Source organism: Mesocricetus auratus, unplaced genomic scaffold (assembly GCF_017639785.1).
Source record: "Mesocricetus auratus isolate SY011 unplaced genomic scaffold, BCM_Maur_2.0 Super-Scaffold_100007, whole genome shotgun sequence".
Classification (NCBI taxonomy): domain Eukaryota; kingdom Metazoa; phylum Chordata; class Mammalia; order Rodentia; family Cricetidae; genus Mesocricetus; species Mesocricetus auratus.
Genome location: NW_024429191.1, coordinates 92,157,980 through 92,183,605, shown reverse-complemented (window position 1 = coordinate 92,183,605; position 25,626 = coordinate 92,157,980). Strand labels below are relative to the sequence as shown.

Sequence of the window (25,626 nt, the reverse complement as noted above, 5' to 3'; positions counted from 1 at the left end):
TCGTTCCCAAGCCTGCTGCACCAGCCGCTGGCTCCTTCCCAAGGTGGCTGGCTGCTGTGGCAGAGGGGACAGACACCTGCTGCTAACCCGGCTCAACGGGGAAGACCCCCAGCGTCCACCTGAGGACACGAGTGCTATCGCCCGGGGTATCGGTTAGCTGGAAGCCACTGTAGATGGCATGGGTACCTTTCCACACCCTGCTGGTCCAAAGCTCAGGGGCTGAGGGCAGCTGTTACCCTATCTCACTGGGTTTTATGGCTGGGCCACATATCACACTCCCGAGAAGGCAGAATGATGTTGTTCCTGTCCCCTCCAGGGGGCACAGCCAGACCTAGCATGGTCATGTGAAGGAGGCCGGACCAGAATTAGCCGTTCAGGTGTCCTAGCCCAGTTCCATCCATTCACTGTGACCTGGAAAAAGTCACTCACATTCTTTGGTACTAAATTTCCCCAGCAGTAAAAGGCCGACAGAGCATTCGCCCTCTCCTTGCCCTCTGGAAAGGTCAGAGGACCAGGCGGCCGACTGGATGGAGCCGCTGCCACGTCCCAGCTGGGAGTTTGCCTGGCTTCTCTGCAGAGTGGAGGGGTGGGTGGGGGAAGAAGGGGAGACAGTTGGGAGATTTCTCAGACTCACCGATCCATCTCATCAGAGAAGTCAAGATCTGCAGGTACTTAGTCTTCTGGACGTCGAAGAAGGTGAAAGGTCCGAGGAGGAGGGTGAAGACAGCCTGGGGATGAAAAGAGCCATGAGGTGGTGTGCAGAGGTGTAGTCACAAAGCAGGCTGTGAGGGACAGCAGCCTGCACGCACGGCTAAGGCCCGGCAGTGACACGGCGAACACTTGCATTTCGTGACAGAGCCTTCCTGGGGCGAACCGGCATCACTGAAGGTGAACACCAAGGGCCAGAGGCAGGGTGGGAGGGCCAGAACCTCTCTGCTCTGCTACTTATACTTCCTGCTCGGATGCCACTGCCACTTCTAGGCGAGGCCCAGGCTTCGTCCTGGGACCTCCACCCAATCCATCCCGTTGGCTCGGCAGGCACCGATGAGGGAGCCTCAGGCCCAGCAGTGTGCTGCTGTGTGTGTGTGGATTGGGGAAGAAACACCAGTGAGTCGAGCCAGAAGGAATACCAGACAGGCCTCACCATCACAGGGAAGAGAACACAGGGAACAGGGGACATGAGGGCTCCGGCTGGCCGAGGATCTGAGAGGACAAGGATGTCCTCTCTCAACAAGGAGGGGAACAGAGGGCAAGCCAGGCTGCTGGGGCCCTGGATTGCAGGGAAGACCCAGGAGTGGGGTTGGCAAGCCGGTTAGTGGCAGAGTGCTTGCCCTGGGTTCAATCCCCAGCACCACATAAACCAGGAGTGGCGGCACATGGCCATTATCCCAGGCCTGTTCCTCCAGCACTCCGAGGGTGAAGGACTGGGAGGCCAAGGTCATCGTCATCTACACAGAGGAGGTGGGAGTGAAGCTGGGGGGGGGCGGCGGCGGGAGGAGAACGGCTCCCAGGCCGGGGCCTGTGGCACTGGCCCTCGGTGCTTCCCTTTTCTTTGGAGAACAAGGGAAAATGCTTAGCTTAAAGAAAATAAACTGAACTGTGCCTTAGGCTGCTGGTCTGTGGGTATGCAGATCCCTCTACAAAAAGCAACTGGGGTAGATATGGTGATGTCTCAGAAAGTGAGTGGAGGGGTTGGGCTTTCCATGCCAAATTGGCTGCTCAGGAAGCAGAGGGATTAAAAGCTGCTCCTTGGAGTTAAGATGGTACCATTTCCAATCTGCTGCTCGGAAGCAGGCGAAACATCAGCCCTTATTAACATTTACACTGTGCCATTTCATCACGCACGCACCAGAGATGCGGCATGGGATGCGGTGGTCGGGGTCTGAAGAACTTGGGGAGAAGAGCCTACCATGCGGAGCTGGGCTCTGACCCTATGAGCAGGGTGACTGCATCACAGCTGCCGAGTAGTGGGGGGGGGATGAGACAGTTCCTGTGGCCGGCAAGAGGGAGCTCCTGGGGGCGGGGAGCCCCCTCCACCCCCTCCACAAGGAGGGCAGGAAGTGGGAGAAGCTGTGACCTCTTATCCAAGACCATTATCACTGTGAGAATGAATGACAGTAGGATGCCAGCGCCTCCCAAGAAAAGCTCTAATTAGCTGGGGTGGGTGAAGGCATCCTGGCAGTCACCAGGGCTGGGAGAGTTCTGGAGAGAAGGGCTTTCTGCTGGGGACCTCAAAACCAGCCTTGCTTCTGTTTGGGAAAAGGGGGTGGGGCAGGGAGAGAAGCCTTTGTTTAGGCTGGATGACAGCAGAAGGCAGGAGAAGGGACTCTGGCAAGGCAAAGGCAGGTGTCTGCTTAGCCCAGGCAGGAGAGCTGACCACAGGAAGAAAATGCAGACCAGCCACCACCCCTGGTCCAGCATGTCTGCATGCAACACCATTAGGGAGTCATTTAGGAAAATTCCCACTTTGGGAAAACTTTCCATTGATGAAGTTCTCTTTTGAAGCAGAGAGCGGGAGGCTGACAAGGAGAGGCACGCGCGCGCGCACACACACACACACACACACACACACACACACACACACACACACACGCACGCACGCACGCACGCACGCGCACAGTTGGCTCTGACCAGTGATGTCTCTAGTTGCAAACATGGTGTCCAACTGTGGAAGTCAGACATCTTGGGGTGGCTTGTGTGGAAGGTCAGATGTCATACAGAGCATGATGCCTGATTTTTAGAAGGCTCTAGTGCATAAAGACAGGGTGATGGCAGCTAAGAAGCCTGCTGCTGTAAAGGCCCAGAGTCACCCTCCAGGGACCCCTGCACAGAAGCCTCACCTATCTTCCTCGTGCTCAGTGCACCCCTGTAAAGAAGCTACGGGTAGAATCCTAGGTGCAGAGGGTCCCTGGGGCCAACTGAGTGCCAGGGAGTCAGAATGAGGGCCCACCTGCTTAGTGTTCCACATTCAGGCCAGACACCAGGTCTGTCCTCGGAACGGGACCACACACCGCTGGCTGGATGGTGGCTGTGCTTTCTTGGTACTCAGAAACACAGACCGGCCTCATGGCTGAGGGCACTCAGGGCCCACCAAGTCACAGGCAGCACACACAGACCGCCTAACGGCAGTCCTTGCACAGGGTGCGAGCTCACGCAGCAGAGCGAGCCCAGATGAAGCAGCAGACCTGGAGCTGGGGCTAATTAATGAACAGGTGTCTTTTGCAAATTAGCTCAAGGCAGAACTAAGCAATTGCAGGCGTGGGCATCCAGAGTGACAGAGGTCGGGTGTGGGGCAGGAAGAGAGGGTGGCTGAGGCCTAGCAGAGTCCACTGAGGAGCGGGTGATGATCACCAGCCAGATGAGGTGCACTCTTTCCCCTTTACAGGGAGACGAGAGAGAAAGCCAAGAGACAGCCTATCCTCTTGGGTCTCTCGGTCTAGCCCATATGACATTATAAATTAGCTGGCTCCTGAGCAAATTTCCCAACCCCCAAATGCCATTGATCAGTTCCAACTCAGTCTCTGTTCAAGGACTCTTGTCCCTTCTCATTACAGAAAGCAGAGACACCGGTCACAGCAGCCAAGTATGTTTCTTGAAAGAAAGGAAGGAAGGACGGAAGAAAGAAAGAGAGAGAGAAAGAAAGAAAGGGACCAGCAATGCTTTGATCTTTAATGAAATCTTCAAGCTGGTTTCTGGGAATAAAGTCCGAGACAGACCGGGAGGGAGCAAACAGGGCTGCTCAAACCTCTCTTTCTGGGTCAGTGAGTTTCGCTGCGTGCTGAAGGCCCCACAGCAACATGCTGGAGCCTTGATGGACACGCGGCAGCGCATCTTCCCAAGGCACTGCAGGCAGTAGTCAGCCACGGCTTTTTTAGAATGCTCTGGAGTCTACTGTTTGTCAGGGCTGTCTGCGCCCCAGGCAGGTGACATTCACCCCAGCTGCTCAGGTGTCAAGTGTCCAGTCATCTCCAATCTCGTTCTTGACTCAAGGATGAGATTTCTGTGGCTACCATAACACGTCCCCCAAGTAAGCGACTTCCAGACCACAGAGTCTCTCCAAACCCAGGTGTCCCAGGGATGGCTCAGCAAGGCTCCCAATGGTGCCGCATAGCGCCCCCTGCAGGACAATGCCACACCCAGTACATGAACCCAGCAATAGGGCTGCCTGAAGCTGAATTTCTCCAGCCTGTGTGAGAAGTGGCCCTCAGTGACAGAATGGGGACTAGAGAGCTCCTGGTCTGCACCCAGTCCCCTGTGCCCTGGAAACAGACCAGAGACTGGATGACCTGGGGCAGGCACTGGGAGCCTCACACAGGCTGGATGGGCTGTGGACTCCACCCTCCCCCATAACATGGGGTTTTGTTGAGGTCAGGAAATGCCAAGACTTCAGCTTCTTATTCAGGAGCTTTCAACCTCCCTGGTGCTGCGACCCTTCCATACAGCTCCTCATGTTGTGGGGACCCATAAAGTTATTTTTGTTGTTACTTCATAACTGTAATTTTGCTACTGTTATGAACTGTAAGTACATATCTGTGTTTTCTGATGGTCATAGGTGCCCCCCCCCCCGTGAGAGGTAGTTCGGGTCCAAAGGGGTTGAGATCCACCGGCTGAGGCTGAGGACTGCTGTTCGAGCTAATCCCCAGCCTCGCGCCTTTGCCCTCTGGACCCTCCCGCTGACAGACCCGCATCCCCTTCTCTGGCCCACCTCCAAAGCCCATTCAAACACTGCCAGTCTCCTCTGCAGTGACTTCAGGCTTCTCTAGGGCTCGTGACTGAGTCACCGGAGCATGGTGGCACCACATGACTTCCATCCTGCAGGGAACAGGGCTGTGCTCCTGCATCTCTAGCAGGGACCACATACCCTTGCTATTCCAACGGATAGGGAAGGCTTTGCACGTGTGACACCAGCGAGCATGACAAGTATCCGTGGGCTGTGTGGCACTTGGTGCAGGCAGTGCCGGGGAGGAAGGTGTCATCACCGTGTTGGGGAAGGGGCAACCCTGGCTTTGCTGATCTGCTCTGCCCCCCCCCCCCTTCCTGCCACAGCACACCAGGAAGAACACCTGTTGAAATACGATCACCGTGCTGGGGGGCGGGGAGTCCCTTTCCAAAAACAGTTTGGAGGGCTGGGAGGTGTGGCTCAATGGGAGAGCGACTGCCTTGCACGTGAAGCCCCCCCCCGCCCCCCCCCCGCCCCGTTCCATCCTAGAACTGAGGAGAGGCGCAGGGTATGAAGGAGAGGAGCCTGGCACTCAGCTCCCGCCATCAGCATGGCTGCCCCCCCCAAAGGAAGGGATCCCTCTGGACTGTAAACACATGGTGACATCTTAGAAGACCCTCAGGTACTAAAGGCCTTCAAAGGGGTTGGTCTTTCAGAAGCATCTGTCTCTTGGTTGGATTCCCAGTCAGAGCCCCGCCACCAGCTTTTGCTGAACAAAAAGCAGCCCCTGATGCCTGCTTGTCATCTTTCCCTTGCCCAGAAGAGGGGGAGTGGCCTGTGCTTCTGACTGGAACTAACTTCAGCTCTGGCAATAAGACGGTGGGAAAGACTCAAGGAAGTGCATCTGTTGTGGACGGGTGGGGGGGTGGGGGCGTCCCTGCCACCCCTGTGAGTGCACCTGACAGACAGAGGAAGAAGGTCCAGGTCAGTAGGCTCACATGGCATCTTTCACTCCCAGAGGCGGCTGGGACCGAAAGAGGGGGTGCTGGACCCTGCTGGCCACTATGTGCCTTACATGGGCACTGAGCAACTTCCTCAGGTCTCCAAGTGTCTGTTTGTTTACATGCCTCCAAAGGTGAGTTTTCTGTCCATGGTACCTCAGAAGAGTGGGTTGGGGCTTTCAAGGACTCTGGCACTTTCCATCCCACTGGTCAGCTCCTGGGGTCGCAACACAAAAGGTCAAGAAGCTCTTATTCCATGCGTTCCCTGCTAGCTCGGTGTGGGTGGGGGCATTTCTCAGAAACGACAGCGTTGGGCCGCTGCGTGCCAGGGCTTCCCTAAGCACACAGGGTCTGGAAGGGCTCAGGGCAGAACTCACAGGCTTAGAGCATTCGGGCCCTGGGAGAGTGGGTTCAAGTGGCGATGGCCAGGTGCCACCAGCACAGCTGAGCTGTCTGGGTACTTCAGATGGGAGGGGGAGGAACACCAAGCTTGCAGGGCTGCTCCTGTTGAGTGCTAGGGGTTAAAAGCTAATTGGGGTTAATAGCATCTCGGCATGAACCCATCCCTGACTGAACTTGCAACTTGTCCTTGAAGCGTAGTGAAGAAATGCTTCAAGGATTCTATTTTTATTTCTCAAGTGGCTGTGAACGTTTGGGGCTGGGAGATCTTATTTGCCTAACTGAATCACAACTTCTGGAGCTTCATCTACAACAGGCAGGTGAGCTCTGAGTGGGAGCATGAAGGGGCACTGAGCTCAGGTCACAGGGATGGGGTGGGGGTTGGGTACGGATGCCCTTGTTAAGCCAACTCTGCTGAGCCACTCAGTTTCTCAAAGTATGTCACATGTAGGACATTTTTTCAACTAGTGATTGATAGGGGAAGGCCCAGCCTATGGTGGGTGGTGCCATTCCTCGGCTGGTGATCCTAGGTTCTAGGAAGGCAGGCTGAGAAAGCCATGGGGAGCAAGCCAGTAAGCAGCACCCCTCCATGGCCTCTGCATCAGCTCCTGCCTCCAGGTTCCTGCCCTGCTTGAGCTCCTGTCCTGACTTCCCTCAGTGATGGAGGTGTAAGATGAAAAAAAAAAACCTTTCTTGCCCAAGTTGCTTTGGTCATGGCGTTCCATCAAAGCAGTAGTGACCCTAACTAGGACAGAAGCTGGCATGAGGATAGCAGGGCATTGTGTGACAGACCTGACCATGTCTTTTTTGAGGGGAGGATTGGACAAGAAAAGCCACTGAGTGCGCGAAACTTGGTGAGCTGTGTGTAGAAATGTGGGAAGTAAGGATGATGAGAAAGATGCAGACCATGGAGGCCTGGCCTGTGAAGTTCCCGAGGGAAGCAAAGGCTCTGCTGTCATCTGCGGTGTCTGGTCAGCTGGCGCTGAAGAATCAGCCGTGATTAACAAGAGACAAACAGCCCTTAATCCCAGCACTCAGGAGGCAGAGGCAGGTGCATCTCTGTGTTCGAGGCCAGCCAGGCAGGGAGAGAGAGGGAGAGAGAGGGAGGGAGAGAGAGGGAGGGGGAAGGAGAGAGGCATCACCAGGTGGTGCTGGTTTTGAAGGCATGAAGGGGTCACTGAGAGGTTACTGGTTCAAGGGCAGTGCAGTTGCAGCAAGCGACACCAGAGCTTGGAGAGATCCGCACCACGTGACAACCACCAAGGACAGCACCAGCAGTGGATTGGACCCAGCTGGAGCCTAGACACCAAGCTGTGTGTGTGCTTCAGAGGGCAGAGCTGGAGAAGTGACCCAAGCCCCCTTGAGAAGCCAGAGATGGTGAGTGAATCCCAGACAGTTGGACGCTGAGTTTTTACACTGTTGGAGTTTGGTTTTGCCTTGTCCAGATTGCAACTGCACCCTGGTTCTTCCCTCCTGAAGTAAAAAAGTACTTAATTTATTTTTGATTTGACAAAGGCCCACAGTTGAGAGGAGACTTTGAATTTTAAGCACTAAAATTTTAAGTGTTTGAATATTTTGTTTTGTTTTGTTTAAGACAGGGTTTCATTGTGTAGCAATGACTGTCCTGGAACTTGTTCTGTAGACCAGACTGGCCTTGAACACACAGAGATTGCCTGTCTCTGCCTCTCAGGTGCTGGGATTAAAGGTGTTTGCCACAGCCACCAGGTTAAGTGTTTAATTTTTTAAAGATCTATTATTTAATTGATTAATTTATTTAATGTGTATGAGTGCTCTATCTGCATGTACACCTTTTGACAGAAGAGGGCATCAGATCTCATTACAGATGGTTGTGAGCCACCATGTGGTTGCTGGGAATTGAACTCAGGACCTCTGGAAGAACAGCCGGTGCTCTTAACTACTGAGCCATCTCACCAGCACCAAGTGTTTAAAAGACTGTAGGACTTTTAGAATTTGGAATGTTTATATTGTAACGCTGATGTTAATCTTGGGAATGAGTAAGAAAGGAAAGGTTATGGCTTGACAATGATGCGTTTGTGTCAAGTTGACAAGTGGTCAATCGCGCGGACTGGGTTTAATGTCAACTTGACACAAGATAGAGTGATCAGAAAGGTGGGAGCCTTCTCAATTGGAAAAACGTTCCCATTAGATCTGCCTGTAAGGGTTTTTCTTTTTAGTTAGTGATTGATGGGGGAAGGCCTAGCCCATTATGTGTAGGGCCACCCCTGGGCTGGTAGTCCTGAATTCTGTAAGAAAGCAGTCTGCTAGGCTGAGCAGTGGTGGCAAATATCTTTAATCCCAGCACTTGGGAGGCAGAGGCAGGCAGAATTCTGAGTTTGAGGCCAGCCTGGTTTACAGAGTAAGATTCAGGACAGCCAGGGCTATAGAGAGAAACACTGTCTCAAAAAAAGCAAAGAAGAAAGAAAAGCAGGCTGCCTTGGTCATGGTGTTGCATCACTGTGATAGTAACCCTACTCTCATAACAGCCCAGGTACGGGGCCTATGGTACTGCCAAGACCTGCATGCCAAGAAGGGTCTGTTAACGCTATTCACTCTTGTTTCTTTGAGATGGGGTCTTGCTATGTCCCTCCGAGGTATAAATGATCTTCTTGCTTTGGCCTCTTGAGTAGTTTGGACTATGGCTGCACGCACTACCACTTACCACATGCTGTTTTATTTTATTTTTATTGCCCATATGAGTTTAAGTTCAAGTACTTCTGATCATACAGGAGATGGCCAGTCACCATGCTGAAGATGGCCAGTGGAGGAACAGATGTTGTACTGAAAACTGTGTCAACAACGTATGTGTGCCAAGCCAAGACCAGTGAACTGCTGTCATGGCTCATTTGCCAAAATTCTAGGATGAGAGTTGTTATGCCATAGAGAGGAGGGCATTTTCTTACCAAACTATAAGGTTTCAGAAATGACCTGCCCTGGCCTGGGGTGGGGGCGTTGCTTTGTCTTAGGAGCTGTTGACCACAGGGGCCTTAATGAGCAGCTCCTGCATGTGAGTTAGCACTAACCCCTGTAAGTCCAGAGCCTGCCCCCTCTGTCCCTGCCGCCTGCCCAGGAGGCCAATCCAGTGCTGTGGCTGGGAAGTGGTGCAGAAGACAGGTCTCCTGGGCTCTTTAGGACCTGAGAAGGGAGGGAGGAGCTAAGGGAGACCCAAGGCTACAGGGCACGGCCTAAAGACTCCTTAAAGCAGTGGTTCCCAACCCTCCCAGCACTGCAACCCTTAACACAGCCCCCCAAGTTGTGGTGGCTCCAACCATACAATTATTTTTGTTGCTACCTCTTCATACCTGTGATTTTGCTACTGTTATAAATTACAATGTAAATATCTGTGTTTTCTGATGGTCTTAGGTGACCCTGTGAAAGGGGGTCATGACCCCCAGGTTGAGCATCGATGCCTTAGACCCTAGGGCACACCATTGCCTCCTTGGAGACTTGGATCTGTCCATAGGAGATTACCAGAAGCAATTGAAAAGCTGTTCTTGAGGTCACTTCTTTGTTACTTCCTGAAGACAGCAACTACAAAGCCACTTTTGAATGTTTGTCATACCCCCAGGTCCCTTTCTTCAACTTTCTGCCCCTCCTTTTATGTTTTGCTTTCATTGTTTTTAACTGTGTGTGGGCATGCGCACACATGCACAAGTGCCCACGGAGGCCAGAGGAGTCAGATCCCCCGGATCTGGAGTTCTCTGTCTGTCTGTCTGTCTGTCTGTCTGTCTGTCTGTCTGTCTGTCTGTCTGTCTCTGTCTCTCTCTATGTAGCCCTGACTACTTTAGAACCCACTATGTAGACTAGGCTGGCCTTGAACTCAGATCCACCTGTCTCTGCCTCCCAGTCTGAGATCAAAGGGGTGCGCCACCACTGCCCAGCTGGGGTATGGGCTCTTAGCTGCTAATTTGTCTCTCTAGCCCTCTGCCTCCCATTAAGAATTTATTTATTTTCTATGGGGGGGCATGTCAGAGGATAAAAGCATGGGATTGGTTCTCCCTTTCTGCCTTTATGTGGGTTCTGGGAGCACAGAGCCATTGCAGGCTTGGGGAGCAGGTGCCCATGTCTGCTGAGCCCCCACCGCTTCCCTTTTGGAAGACAACTGCAAACAAGCAGGAGGAACAGAAGGAGGAACCTATTCCTGAATCACCTTCCTGACCTTTGATTTGTGACAGGTCTTTATTGGTGCCCTGGGATGCAAAAAACCAAAACCAAACCAAACAAAACAAAAAAGCCCACCTTTTCCTTTTAGCCTCTACTTGGGGGGGGGGGTGGAAAAGAGGAAAAAAGTCACCCTAAACAACCTGGGAGGGCACTCGGGGTGCCCGAAACACCTCACTGATGGTCTGGAAATTCCACACGCTGTCCCCCTGCCAAAAGGGGCCCATGTCTGCCCAGGACACAGTCATGCCCCTGGCAGCCAACTCTGTCACATCATCAGCCCCTCTGGCTCCTCCTTCCAGATCAAGACAAGGTCCATAGCTTGGCTCAGGCAACCTCCCCAGTGGCTAGGAAGGCTCTGGGGCTGCATTCCAAGGGTGCTGCTGGTAACCAACTCTCCCTGCCCAGAGCCTCCTCTGGAGTCTCTGGACTTTCTAGAGGGGATGCGGGACCGCTGCGTATCATCTAGAGAGGCTTGGCCTTGGGGGCCGGGAGGGCTTTGAGAGCTGCCAGGTGAACCAGCTCTTTGGAATGCCTCCCGGGTAGGACTGCTTTCTAATCCTGGCTACTGTTTCCACTTCAGAAAACAGGTGTTGAGAGGGATTAAAAGCTTTGTCCAAAATCTCAATTACTTAGCTGTAGCTGGGATTAGAGCCGGGGTCACCTGTATCCAAAGCCTATTTCCTGATTAGAGTACTCAACTGCCTGTGACTGTGCCTACACAAAGAGCCACTTCTTCCACTGTCCCCCAACACCCACCCCCCCTCAGACCTGGCTCCCTTAGGGGAGGAGACTGGGCAGGTGGGATGGCCTTAGGCTGGCACAGACATTGTTTCTCTGGCCCTGTCATTTGGGTCCATGCCTGCATGCCTGTGTGGTCTTTCTCAGCTGACAAGCCAGATGGTACCCGGTGGTGGGCACCGTTCCAGGAATCTGATGCCAGAGCTACAACCTTTGTGGTTTGGGGGAAAAGATAAATATTGTGGAAAGCCCACTCAGTCATTGGCATAATGACTATAAGCCATCCAGGTTTACAATGGATGGCTGTCTCCTCACAAGTCAGATGGAGGGAGTGGGACCCAGCAACACCAGGAGAGAGGTCACGTGGGGAGGGGGAGGGGGACAGTGTATATTCATGCATGTACACAAACGGGCATGCATATATGCATACATACATACACACATATACACACACACAATGGGCCGCGGCAATGGGGAGCTAAGAGCTCTGCCTGGAGGAACGGAACTGATTTTGGAGGCAGCCATGCTCCGGTGACTCCCACTGGGCATGTGAGATGCAAAGAGGAACTGGGGGGGGGGGGAGCCGGGGCCGAGAGCTGGGGCCTGCAACTTCCAAACACGTGACGGTACCCCCCCCCACTTCCCTTCAACTTAGTCCCCCAAGGCGCTCTAGCATCTTCACACAATCAGGAGTTCGCCTGAGAAGACTGACTCAGTGACTCAGTGAGGGGCTGCCGAGATTAGTTTGGCCTGTGGGCATGTCTGTGACGGCTGTCTTGATTATGCTTCTGTGGAAACACCTGTCCTACTGTGGGCAGCACCATGCCCTAGGCAGGGCTCCCGGCGGGTGTGCCTAAGTGCAATCGAGCAAACACTAACGGGCTTGCACGCATTCACCCTCCCTCTGCTCTTGCCTGTGGACGTGAGCAGCTACTTCAGACTCCTGCCTTGACTTCCCTGCAATGAAGGACTTGGTCCTGGAATTGTAAATTGAGTAAACCCTTTCTTCCCTAGGTTGCTTTTTTAAAAAAGTTTTTTGAGACAGGGTCTCTATACAGATAGCTATGGCTGTCCTAGAACTCACTCTGTAGACCAGGCTGACTTCACAGAGATCCTCCTGCCTCTGCCTCTAGGATGCTGGGATTCAAGGTGTTTTGTCACAGGAACAGAACTAAAACGAAGGGGGATGGGTTTGGTGAAGGACGTTAGGGATTCGGCAGCTCTGGAGGAGAGCAGTGCCTTCTGGCTCTTTGGGGCCGTGGTGACAGGTACAAAGCCCAGAACTTCTTGAGCACTACAGACTCGGGTTACTGGCCCTCACTTTAACTACTAGTCAGACGTGTTTATCTTGGATGTCAGGGACAGGTAAACAGGATTGCCACATTGCAATCACATGAGAAAGCTGGCCATGTCCTTGGTCCCTAGCCACTGTGAGCTGGGGAACCAGCTGTGTTGAAGGTCACCTTGGCCCTGACAGGTCCTAAGAACCAAAGACTCTCTCCAAAGCCACAGAGAAACCCTGTCTCAAAAAAACCAAAAAAAAAAAAAAAAAAAAAAAAGAACCAAAAACTCCAAAGGAAAGGCAGGCTGTGCCACGAGTAATGAGGGCATGGGGACCCTCTGGGCCATCCAGCCAGCCCCTAGCTCCCTTGGGGAAAAGCCCACACACTCCAGCTACCTGATTCTGTAAGGATGAACCTGCTCAGATACAGCTGATAGTGGGCAAAGCAGGCACGTGGCTGTTCAAACCTCCCTGGCTCACTGGAATCCCAGTGCTTTTGGGCCTGGGGTCTGGCCCTTGATCTGTCTTAAGCCAGGAACTACAACAGGCAGGCCCACCACCTGTAGCTGTCTGGGGCTGACACTACTCTCCACAGAGGTATCAGAGGCTCTCAGCATCCTTCCTCCGTAGTTATTCTCTCTTCTGGGGAAGAGCATGGAGGAGGGAAAGCTCAGGGTGGGTGGGAGGGAGGGAGGGAGGGAGGGAGGGAGGGAGGGAGGGAGGGAGGTCAGGTGCTCAGAGTTATGAGCCCTGCAGAGAGAAGCACACAGGCCAAGCTGGATCCACCCATTTTCCCTGCTGATCTCTGACCTCGAAACAGACCAGGAACTGAGTAACCTTGGAGTTGGGGAAGGAGGGCGACAGTACATCAGGCTGCCCGCTGAATGAGCTATTGGACTGGGCATGGGTTATCACGCTGGCAGCCCCAACTTCCTCCCCAGCTGCTGGTCAGTGGGAGGTGCCCTCCATGTGGGGCTGGCAAGCTGTGGGATCTGCAGCCCCCAAGTAGCAAGTCTGAAGGAAGCTCGGGGGACCATCTGGTGGGGATGAGGACAGCACCTGCTGCCCTCAGGTAACGTAGCAGCCTTCCACAGACTTTTCCCTGAGGGTGCCACGAGCCTGTGAAGTCAGGTACTACTCTCTGTGGGCACGGGGGCATGGATAGTCACAATTCAGGGTGTCACCCCAGACTGGGGACCTGTGGATGGCCTGGCCAACCTCCTTTCTCTGGAAGGCCCTGACCATCCACCCTTTCCATGACAGTCTTTGGAAAGTAAGTCCATGAAGACTAGAACAGCCTCTCCTGGGACAGGGGAGCTTTGTGCTGGCAAGGGTACCAATGTGAAAGTCAGACTCCTAGGCGTCCCCCATGACCTGGGCATCTGCTAGGTCAGTCTGACAACTAGGCTTAGGCTAGAAAGCCTGGAGTCCTTAGCCCATACTAGTAAAAAAAGTGTGTGTGTGTGTGTGTGTGTGTGTGTGTGTGTGTGTGTGTGTGTATGCGTGCATGCGCACATGTGCTCATGCATGCACTCAGCACACACACCACAGATGTATGTGGAGGTCAGGGGACAGCACTGGAGTCAGGTCTCTCCTTCCACCTTTAGGGGAATTCTGGGGATTAAACTCAGGTCACCAGACTCTCATGGCAGACACCTTTGCCTACTGAGCCATCTTGCACCCCATCCCCCACCCACACTTTGACAAAGCGGATCTTGGTCAGTGGAACAGGAACCAGATGCCCTCCTTACTGGCCCGGGGAAGGGGCAGCGGGGAAGTGTCTTAGAGGGTACACTGCTGCTGGAGTTGGGGGAATACAGCCTCTCCGGGACAGTGGGGTGGGGTGGGGGCAACCCTGCTATCTAAGGTGTCAGCACCTCTGGGCCCCGTGCACTGGTCCCATCAAGGCTTCTGAGAACCTTTTTTTTTTTTTTTTTTATCCATGCTGAGAAAGCTATTGCCACAGGCTGACTGAAACACCCTGGGTGGCTTGTGACCCTGCCTTCTAGAGTCACACTCCCACACTATCCGCTTAGCAACACCCCAGGCAGTGCTTCCCGACTTGAAGGCTTATTAGGATGTGCCTCCGTCTTCTCTGCTCATCCACAAGACTTCCCGAGCTCACGATCATTAACCACACAGCATCATTAATATGCACCTAATTGTTTAGCTCTGAGTCAAGTCCTTCACACTTGTGCTCCACACTGCTTCCTGCTGCCTCCGAACCCTCGGGGGTTCTGCGGCTCCTTCTCCTCTGCAGGGCACACTGGAGAATGCGCACGCTGTTTTTACCTGCACACCTGGAGTGCTTTGCTGCCAGTGTGCAGGGCCAGTGCTGGGACTCAGTTATGTGACGGAAGTGCTTACAGAATGAATGCTTCATTTCATTAAACAATTATTGCTGCCCCCAGGGCCACTGTGCTGGCTGGTTTTACGTCAACTTGACACACGCTAGAGTCATCTGAGAGGAGGGAACCTCGATTGAGAAAATGCTCCCATGAGATTGGGCTACAGGCCAGCCTGTAGGGCATTTTCTAAACTAGTGAATGATCCATCTCATTATGAATGGGGCCATCCCTGGGCTGGTGCTCCTGGGTTCTCTAAGAAAGCAGGCCGAACAAGCCATAGGGAGCAAGCCAGTAAACTGCGCCTCCATGCTTCTGCATCAGCTCCTGCCTCCAGGTTCCTGCCCTGTTTGAGTTCCTGCCTTGACTTCCCTCAATAGACTGTGTGGTTCAGGATGTGCAGGCCAAATCAACCCTCTCCTCCCCAGGCTGCTTTGGTTATGGTGTCTCATCACAGCCATAGTAACTCCACTAAGACAGCAGATACTTAGAAGGGCTCTGCTTATACTGTAACTGAGAGTGAGCATTGCTCAGAGGGACAGTCCTGCCTCCCCAAACCCAGCAGGGTCAGCAGGTGTCATGACCTGACCTCTGGGACAGAAGGAGCAGACCCGGAGTATTTAATCCTAGTTAGATGGGTTTGTGGGCTGTAGTCTTGTTCTGAATCTTTTTTCCTCACTATGAAATAAAGATGGGGGAGGGTAAGAGTCAGGAACCCACCTGAAGTCAACAATCAGGACACTTCTGTACAGAATGTAAGGTGGGTATCACAGCACACGCTATAGTAACACTTGGGAGGTGGAGGCCAAAAGAGCATGTGTTCAAAGCTAACCTGGGCTACACAGAGGATTGAAAGCCAGCCTGGGCTTACAAAACAAGACCCTCTCAAACAACTAAACCAGGCTGGAGCGATGGCTCAGTGGTTGAGTGTGTTTGTTCTAGTAGAGGATCTGAGCTGGGTTCCTAGCACTCACACTGGGCTTATAACTACCTCTGACTCCAGCTCCAGGTGTCCAGTGTCACCTTCTGGAATCCACAACCACTGACACTCACATGTGCACAGACTGTCCTCAAACATACACACATAATTAAAATAAATTGAAACAAAACAAAACTCCAAGCCTAAACCAACTAACCAGCCAAAGTAGGGAGCCACTTTTAGCCCTGTGCCCAGCCATGGGCGTCCTGGAAGCACAGGGCATACTGAGCAAGGAGTGGCCCGGACTGCTGACTCGTGGGAGCCTGCCCAGGACCCAGCTCCTATAATATGGCCAGAAACATTACCCATGTCCATGTCCATGCATACACAGAGGCGTGGATCAGCCCGGTGGCCGGGGAAGTGTGACACACCAAGTTTTTACCCCATGACAGTGCTGCTCACAAACAGGGAGGGCTCGCACGTACAGCACACTCTGGTCAGTGTGCTCACAAACAGCCCTGAACAAGCACGAGGCAGAAGGCCCTCGGCAGGGATGAACACACCCCACGGAGACCTACTTGGAAGCTCCCCAGCCAAACTGGCGATGGCGTGGGTGTGGGTGTGGGTGTGGGTGCATGCCATGGCTCTGGGATGCTCTTCTAGCTCAGGGTCCATGTGTGGGGCTGGGTGGGGATGTCCCTGGAACTACCCTTTGGGGGGCTGCTTATAGACACCCCGATCTGGCATCTGCCTGCTTCTCCGGCTACCTGAGCCAGGCTTTGGATTTCTGTACCTGTGTACACGAATGCCCAGTGCCTTTCTGTACACAATAAACAGGTCCTGAAGTTCCACTTTCAAGAGCTCAGTTTTCACAGGACAACATTGTAAATATACCAGGGACTGTGCCATGAGGTGGGAACAACTTAACAGTTACCCAGCTTGGCTTGTGTGCTTGCATTTTCACACAATGGGAATACATCAGGGGCAGGGCCTCCACCAGCATCCCTGAACTCGGGAATGGAGAGAAAAAGGGGCCAGCTGCTAGGTAAGTCCAGCCATTATCTCCTCAGGTGCCCCAGAATGAACTGGCTCACTTTGGGGACATGCTGTCTGCAAAGCTGTACCAGTTTCTAGACAAAGGAGACAGATTTGGGACAGGAGAGGACTGGAGAGACACTGAACTTACCAGGATGAGCAGGGGGTCTGAGTGGTCCTTTTCACCCTGACTAGCATACATGAGGGGCAGGTGAGGAAGCAGCTGCGGCACAAGACTCGCCTGTTGCCTAAGGATCCCGAGTCCCTGAACTGGGCTCTTCACTGAGGTGACACGGGGATCATACATTGTCCTCTAAGCCAGTGCGTCAGGTACTAGCTGTGGTAGCAGCAAGACACGGGGCAGGCATGATGGATGGTGGGCGTGATGCCAGATGACAGAACCCATGTCCCCGAGAGAGAGGGTGCCATTAAAAATAAAAACAACTTTCCCACTGAGCAGGAGGAGGGAGCTCAGGCCCAACACCCAGGGGGCCCGGTGGGGGAGGGGAGAGGGAAGCTGTCACTGTGTGGCTCAGGGAGGTGACACTCGAGTGTCCTCAGGAAGGAGAGGCTGGGCCTATGGCAGTGAACGAACAGGAACAGAAAGGTCTGGAGGCCTGAGGGACCACAGCAGGGTGATAGTGTCATGGTAGGGTCTATGGGATCCCTGGACAGGGGTTGATAAATCAAGTCAGTACTGGAGCAAGTGACAGGTAGTCTGAATGTCATTTAGAGAGACGCGCGCACGCGTGCACACACACACACACACACACACACACACACACACACACACACACACGCGCGCACACGAGACGTAAAGAGCTCTCTGGGAAAGAAAACCACAGACCTGTTCCTGTGTTATTGATTTCCTTGTAAAGAAAAGAGACAAGCTAATCCTTCCAGGGCTGTCATTCCAACCTGAGCTTGGTCACTGCCAGATGCTGGGATTCACTCCACATTAGGCTGGGAGAGCAGACACCTGAATTTTCCAGGGAGTAGGGAAGAAATTTACCCTTCCCTGAACCCTAACTCCCAGGATGAAAGCAGATGGTTCATCATGCATGGGGATAAACTGGGTCTGGGGGCCACACCCTCCGAGTGACAGGACTGGATTTGGTCAAGATTGCTCTACTCATGCCCGTGGGACCACCAGCACCCTTTCAGGAGGGAGAGCGGGGCAGGTGGCCAACGAGACAAACCTAAGTATGCAGGGTGTCTCCAGAACGGAAGGGGATGGAGTTGTCTAAAGGCATGCTGGGAGGGGGAGGGAAGGAGAGGAGACTGCATCCCTCACTGTGTCTGTTAGGTCTGTTTTTTTAAAACATCACCTGGAAACCTGCAACCCCTACAAGCACTGCCCTTGCCACCTCAGGCACCGGGAACTGCCCCAACCGGCTCTGGTTTGATGCTGGGGTGAGTCCTAACTTGTGGGAGTGTGACAGGATGAAGGGTGCTCCCCAGAGACACCCCTCACCAGGCTGCCGTATTTTCTGACCCCTCAGTTTCTAAGAGGGACAACCCTTTGGGGTCTTCCTCAGATGGCCTTATCAGAGCTCTCACCCAGTCACCCTAAGAGAGGGTCCCTCCCTTTCCCATCTCCCCGTTTCCATCCAGGGTTTGCAGAGCGTACAATGGGGGGGGGGGGTAGCACGCATCCATTTTCTCTGCAGTTTTGCTCAGCCTGAGTGTGTGACAGCCTGGAGGCACAGCTTGGTGACCTGGAGAACAGCCAGGTCCTGTGACATTGCTGCTGCTGCTCCCAAGACTTACGCTTCTTGTTAATGTCCCTTTCTCACTGGTCCTGAAGGCCTCTAGGCCACCTCCTGCCCCAGAATGGGTAAGGATGAATATTCAAGCAGTGACCCACTTATTAGCAGATGCTAGACAGCCCCAGGGCACAATGGCTGATGTTGAAAGAACAAAGCAACTTTGGCAGCAGAAGGCAATGTCCTTGGGAAGAGGCTCGCTTCCAACCTTACTTGAGGTATTAGGAAAATCCACTCTGCTCCCTGAGAACAAGCGGCAGCCTCAAAATCAACAGGGGGAGGCGGGCGCAGACCAGTGCAGCCCAGCTCCAGGCAGAGGTCAGGCTGCAGGGTTGGAAAGCTGGTGCTTCCCAAGCTGTGCAGCACAGCCAGGGCTGCCCTGCAAACAGAGCACTCTGTCCCGAGTCTGTAAGGGGACCTGAGGATAGCCTACTGAGCCAGGATGCCTGCCTCGGTCCGGGGAGCCTGAGGAAGTCGCTCTTTGGGATGACAGCATCAACTTGATGGTGTGACTGGGAGGTCTAGGCCAGAGCCACAGAAGCCACTGGTAACACTCCATGCCCATGTCAGGTGTGATGGAGCACTCCTGCAATCCCAGCACGGGGGAGGTGGAGGCAGGAGATGAGGACTTAAGACCAGATTTGGTAGCATGGTGAGTTCAAAGACAGCTGAGACTACAAGAGCCCCTAATGACAAAACAAAACAACGTCCTGGAATCCAACAACGAATGAGCCTCCCCAAGCCAAGGTGAGCTGAGCTGAGACAGAGCTCTCAGAGCTTGGCTGCGGGGTCTCACACCCTCATGAAGAGGACACATATATGCCTTCAATATGTTAGGAAGATGTCACAGATAGGGCAATGCTACAATCAGAGGAGTGGGGGGAGGGCTCTTGCATTAGGAGGAACCCCTAACGTAAGCTGGCAGGATGGCCTGCTCCTCTAGGAAGAGGCTGGCAGGCAGCCCCACTCTGAGCTCCTATCTCTCCTTCAGGAATGTATCTGGAGGGAGGCTGGGGAAGATGCAGGGGACCTGTCGGTTGTGACTCGGCTACATCTCTCTTCCCAGTCAACTGCCCCAGAGAGAGACCTCACAACTTCTGCTGAGAGCAGAGTGGGGTCACCCTGTCCTGCCCCAAGCCCCCCTGCTTGCTCGACATGGCCAGTTTGTGGCTGAGTCTCCAGCAGACTAAGCTTCGCTCTGCCATCTGCGCCCTGGATCTGTTGGGCCGGTGCCTGTTGATACCCGTGACCCTGCAGCATCTGCCCACCTGAAGAGGCGGATGCTGCCAACTTTAGGCTCTCGGGGAGCCTCCGCTGACCCGTGATGGCCTGTGGGAGGAGGGATGGCGCTAGGTGAAGAACCAGGGCATGGGGCAGAATGGCAGGCTACAAGAGCTGCAGGGCCAGGGACTGCAGAGGAGGGCCACAGCAGCCTGGGCCACAGCAGCCTGGGCCAGAGCGGGCCTGGGGTAGAGCCGGCCTGGGACAGAACTCAGTCACATGCAATCCTATTGCTTCACTGGGACCCTGGCTCCTTGGCACTGTGACACAGAATCAAAGTGGCACGTTTTTCTTTTCTTAGGCGTGTACAATATATACATGTGAGGGTGCACCCACTTGTATGTGAACATGCGCAAGCCAACGACATGCTCCTGTAACAGTCACACGTCTCCAGCAGGGTCTCTTGCTGAATCTGGAGTTCACCATTTTCGCTAGACAGCTGGCCATGAGCCTCTGGGGTCCTTCTGCTCCTCAGCCCGCCCAATCCTGGCCTGTGCTGGGATTGGATGTGCATGCCTCCGAGACTGGTTTTCACACTGGCACCAGCTGTCTTCCCTCGGGTCCTCACTTTAACCACGGAGCCCTCTTCTCAACCTGGCCCCTCATGCCTTCCGGTCCCTGCCACATTGTGACTCTTGTCCCTCCCAAGCCAGCGCTGGGACACGCACCGGTGCAGAGACAAGAATTCGAGCTTTTAGAGCCAGGGCCCCTGACACTCTCCCATGTCACCTTTCAGAGGAGCAGGGGGAGGGGGCTGAGGACTGGAAGCCAGCTGAAGCAGATCCTGTTAACTCTCGTGGGCCCGAATGGCAGTCCCCAGGTGGCTGCTGTGGTACCATGTGAAGACACCTGAGAGGGCACTTGAAGCTTGGGTGGTGTAGGGGACCCTGGGCGCCCTGTCCTCAGGCTGACACAGGGATGAAAGGGAGAGACTAGCTCTTCAGCTGCACTGGGAATCATGGGAAATGGCTGGGGGCCACCATGGACACTGGGAAGGGAGGAGGAATTTTCCATCTCTTAAGGGAAGGGCTTCGGGAGGCAGCTGGTAGCTGCTGGTGGAGAGAGTTCCCTTCTTGATGTCATCAGATGCTACCCACGGGCCGGTCTCAGAGGTAGTTAATATCCTACCTATTCTCATTCTCTGTGCACTTCTCGGGGGCTTCCCTGAGCTAGTTTCCAGAAGACTGTCTGCAAATTAAGCCTCAAAATAAAAGGCTGTTTCTTTATCCTACAGGACGTACTGTTCCAGAATGGCAATGAAAACACAGTTATTACGTAGTCTTTTTAAAGATGCAGGCCGCGGAGGGCAGCATCTACCTGAGGTGACTTGTGTGTGGGGAGGGAGGGAGCTCCGGTCTACTCCCACCGCTTGCTGCCCTGCTAACATAGTGGGTGGATCCCGACGAGCCGAAAAATCAGATCATCTGGTGTTGAGGGCATGCTGGAGCCTTGGGAAGGGATGGACCCCTTAACTTAAATGACAAGAGGCCAGGTTAGAGGATGTCAGCCCTACTTCTAAGATCCAAAGAGGCTACTTGCTAGGGTCTAATTCTCCTTAGTTGGGAGGGAAAGATGCCCTGATCACCTGTCAGGAGACTCAGGCCTGAGGAAAGATGCCAACATCTCTGTTATCTCTTTTCTAGCTCCTTGGCGGCGGTGGGGGGGGGGGCGGCGGGGGGGGAGGGTTGTACAGATGGATACAAGCCCTAGCACTCGTGTCGGGAGGCTGTGTTGCTTTCCTGGACCACAGACCTTGGGAACAGCATGAAAAGCTGCGAGGCAACTTCTAAGCGAAGGTTCTGGGCAGACTGGGGCTCAGGCACTGACAGTGCCTGCTACCCAGAGAGAAGGCTGCCGGGGCAGGGGCGCATGGGGGCGGGGGCGGGGTGACATGGACAGACGACTAGTGTTCCCCTTCCTACTCCTAAGGCTTGGCCTCTCAGGCTGCAGTGTTTGCAGGCACCAGGACAATCAGTTCCATGAGTTATAAGTGCAATATCCGGGAGATGCAGGCAGTAATTAAAGCCCGTCTGCTTTCCAGAGGGTTCCTTCTGCTCTGTCAGTTATTGAAGTTATTGAGACTCAGGGAGGGGGCTTCCATCATGTGGAAGGCTTTCGGAAAAGACCGAAGGAACAATGAAACACGGCAATAACAGTTCTTCTGAATAATTCACCAAGCAAGTGGCGGCAGTCATACCGTGCTCACTGTGTGGCGGGTGAGGGGCTATCAGGCAGAGCCTGTACACTGTGGGGGCCTCCCCGGTGGGGGGCCCACCAGAGCAGCTCAGCTGCTGTGACTCCTCCCTGGAGCACCAGCCACCTTCCCCATTCTCCCCCTGCTCCCTACACCTGCGGAGGAGCCGACTCAGAGGGCTCCGTCGCGGCAGGCAGACTGAGACGCTAAGAGGCCAGCACAGCCTCAGCTGAACCTCTCCCTTGCGCCTGCCTGTTTGGTGGGTTCCTGTGCCCACTCGCACGGCTACATGGGTGGACCCGGGCACCAGATGATTCAACGTGCTATCAAATACCTGACAGACTTTCAATAGGAGGATCGAGGATGAAATTCTAACAGCTCACTAAGTCCTAGTGAGGGCTGCATGCCCCAGAGAAATAGACCACAGAGTGACAGCTACAGAAACACAGACGAGGCACAGCTCCTGAACCCCAGCCTGCAGGGACACAGACGGACGAGACACAGCTCCTGAACCCCAGCCTGCAGGGTCCTTCGGGAGCCTACTTGGCTGGAAAGGTGAAACCCACTCAGTAGTCCTTGGGATTACTAAGTCCAGACCCCGGCAACACAGCTGACAGGGTCCATGGAGCCCTGAGCTGGGACAGGGATGACCCGAGCCAACAGGCCACTGACAGAAAGACCCTGCTCCGCTCTCTCCTCACTCCATAACATCCAGCAAAGCCACCACGGCCAGGACTGAGAGACATCCAGCACACCTGACCATGTGCCAGGGCTGAGAAGAACCAAGTGGGGGCAGAAAGGACTAAGAGATGCTGTAAGCGCTGGAGGGAAACACTCCCGAGCCTGCCTCTGAAGCAGGCAGAGACAAATTGCCTCTGGTGCCTTGTCGTCCTATTATCTGAGGCCTGTCTGGAGTATTAGTCAGCTCCACCCCCACCACGCCACAGCACGAAGCAGTCAAGAGTGAGGCAGGCGATTCATCCTCTCCCTCATCCACGGGAAGACAGGAAGACGGCTGGGCTGAGCCCAACCCGTCTGGACAGGCTGTCTGTGGCCAGGGTCACCTAGAAGATGGACCGGTCTTGTCTATCCTGTTCACGAGACCCAGAACCTGCTGGTGTGCCCCTGCCCTGGTGGGCCTAGAGTGAGGCCAAGACCCGGAAAGTCCCTGGAACACAAGACCCTTGCAGGTACCCCTGATACTGCGCAAGCTCACAGCAATCTACTGGCTTGGACCCGGAGAACCATTCCAAGCCACATTGACCCTGAGGCTAAGACCCCACTCCGAGCCAGGGTGTGGCGGTGTGCAGGTCCCACTCCTCTCTGGAGGGAGGGCTGAGGCAGAGAAGAAAGGTGGTTCCAACACTTTCCGCCACCCCCGCCAGCCTGGTGTGCCCCAGGCCGGGAGAGGACACTCACCAAATAGATCCGGTAGGCATCCACCCGGCCCAGGGGCCCCCAGCACAGGTCAGTGTCGTTGTATTTGGCGTCTGTGTCCACACCACAGGAGTCGTTCCCAGACACACTGCTGAAGAGAGAGTCGGCAAGCCTGGCTCAGCAGAGGCCCCCGCTAGACTAGGAGACACCACGGGCCTGCACCCCCGCCCTTCATCAACTGTCTCTAGGACGAGCCGCACTTGTACATGCAGCACCGTGACTCGGTGGCCGGGAATCCTGGCTACCTTCTTGATAGAGCAGGAAGGGGACAGCCTGGCAGAGAGCACGCCTTGTGAGGACATAGGGCTCAGCTGGCCCCTTTCGCGTGGAGAAGGAAGGACCTCAGGTGTGCCGTGCCTCAGGCCGTGGGTGTTTCAGGGCTGTGCTTCCACAGAAGAGCCTGCGCCCCGCTGGCGGAGGAGGCTCGTGGGTCTGCACCAAGTGGGGATGATGAGGGGCTACTCACCAGGTCACCTGCATGAGGGAGAAGGGAACCGCCGCAGCGTAGATGGCGAGGTCTCCGTACAGGTAAACGATGATGCAGAAATAGAACAAGTTGACCCCCACTGAAAGCAACAAAGCCACAGGTCAGGGAGCCAGAGACAGACGCGGCTGCGCTCTTTTCTGACGGCCGAGTCTTTGCCGTTTCCGCTGCTCTCAGTTCTCCAGGCCGTTTGCCTTCTATAAAAGGTGGAAAGAAATGACCCCAAATTCCTGTTTCTTATTCTAGCTGGCTGCACTGTGAGGCCGGCAGGAGATGCATCAGCCTGGGACTGGTGCCTGAGAGAGCTCGGCGAGGCCTGGAGATCAGAGAGAGCGATCAAATCCACACTGGCAGGGCGAGAGAGACGGCTCGGCGGGTAAGGGCTCAGCTCGCCACCACGCCTAAGGATCTGAGTTTGATCCCTGAAGTCTACGCGGTGGGAGGGGAGAACCAATCTCAGCAGGTTGTCCCATGTCCCCCACAAGTCCCCTCAAACAAAATAAATACATAAAGAAAAAAACATAAAAAAGGAAATGGATTTGGGTTCAAACGTCCAAGCTGATGCCTAGGCACTGGCCGCCCGTGCTGGCACCTAAGGATCATGGTCCAGACAACCAGCTCCAATCTTGCATTTAGACAAAGTGTTCGAGTTCCTGATGTCACCAGTCTTAAGTGCCTGACTTCTCTGAGGACACGAAGAAAAATGAAGTGACAGTTCCCTTCTAATCCTGGTGGCTCACAACAGCCTACAGGTCCCCAGGGGAAAGCCTGGGACACATCAGTCCTGGGCCACGTGAGGTCACCATGCTCCTCAGAATCCTGACAAAAGTGTCCAGGAAAACAATTAAAAACAATTTTTTAAAAAACCCATAAGGGCACAGGCACAGCGCCTGCTCTTTAAACTGGACAGGTGTCGTTCCTCTACCTGATTCGTGAGAACTGACCCTGATGTGGCTTGAGGCCCCCTGGGCTGTCTGTCATTCATGACCCATGCTCTAGGTGCTTTTCCTCTCTGACGCCCATGGTCTCTGTGAGAAGGAAGGCATCACCTTCTCCCCTGTTCCGCCACCCGCCAACAGCTACACCGCTGGCTGTTTATGAACTGCCGTCAGCCCTCCTTGATCGATACAATTTCATTACTAGACACAAAGTCGGGGATCAATGGACTTCCTGAGAGGACATTAATGTCTGGGTCTGGCGTCTCTAATTACAGAAGTGGGTGTGGGACCCTGGGGAGCCTTCTGTGGAGGGCGCAGCGCTGCCAAAGCTGACAAGAACAACCTAACAAGGCAGAGTAGGGGGTGGGTCTGCAGCCCGCCCCTCACAGAGGACAAGTGTCAACGTCTGAGGGGCTTTGACAGTCACGTCCAAGAGGCGATACTGGAACCAGAGGCCAGACATGCTGCCTCATCATCCTACAGTGCTCGGGACAGGCTGCCATGGCAAAGGGTTGCCAGCCCAATGTCACCAGTGCCAGCCTGACAAGTCCTGCAGGAGGCACCGGAGGGGCTCTTCAGTAGTTGGTGCTGCTCCTTTATTGGAGATGTGGGCAAACAAGACAAACAAACACTGGTATAGAGGAACCTTAAAGTAATCAGGGCAGGGCATGGGGACCCGAGTTCAGATCTCCAGGACCCCAGAAACAAGCCAGACAAGCTCCTGCAACCCGAGTGCGGGCACATGGAGGTGAGAGGGCTGCGAAGCCGTGGCCACTCTGTGTGGATCAACAGGGGAGTTGCAGGTTCACAGTGTGAGACCCTGCCTAAACTCTCAGGAGGAAAGAGAGGGAGACGCTGGATGTCAGCCTCTGGCCTCTCCACTCATGCACACGTGTGCACGCACACTCAGATGAACATGTACACACACGAACATGTGCACACAGGTACAGAGCATACTGATGAGC

General features: G+C 54.3%; 1 protein-coding gene and 1 long non-coding RNA gene across 2 annotated transcripts in view; one reads left to right on the top strand and one right to left on the bottom strand.

The window, feature by feature from the left end:
- Positions 1-25,626, bottom strand: part of Tmem104 (transmembrane protein 104) — a 65,064-nt gene that overhangs the window by 18,617 nt on the left and 20,821 nt on the right. Inside the window, exons 7-9 of the mRNA XM_005069945.4 lie at positions 23,706-23,805; positions 23,222-23,330; positions 635-728 (exon numbers count right to left, since the gene is read on the bottom strand). Coding sequence (XP_005070002.1) covers positions 635-728; positions 23,222-23,330; positions 23,706-23,805 — 303 coding nt within the window. The remainder of the gene's footprint in view (positions 1-634; positions 729-23,221; positions 23,331-23,705; positions 23,806-25,626) is intronic.
- LOC110340880 lies at positions 5,687-9,416 on the top strand. Its single transcript, XR_002382713.2, has 4 exons — positions 5,687-5,795; positions 6,301-6,380; positions 7,259-7,437; positions 8,808-9,416. It is a non-coding gene; the product is annotated as an uncharacterized LOC110340880 (long non-coding RNA).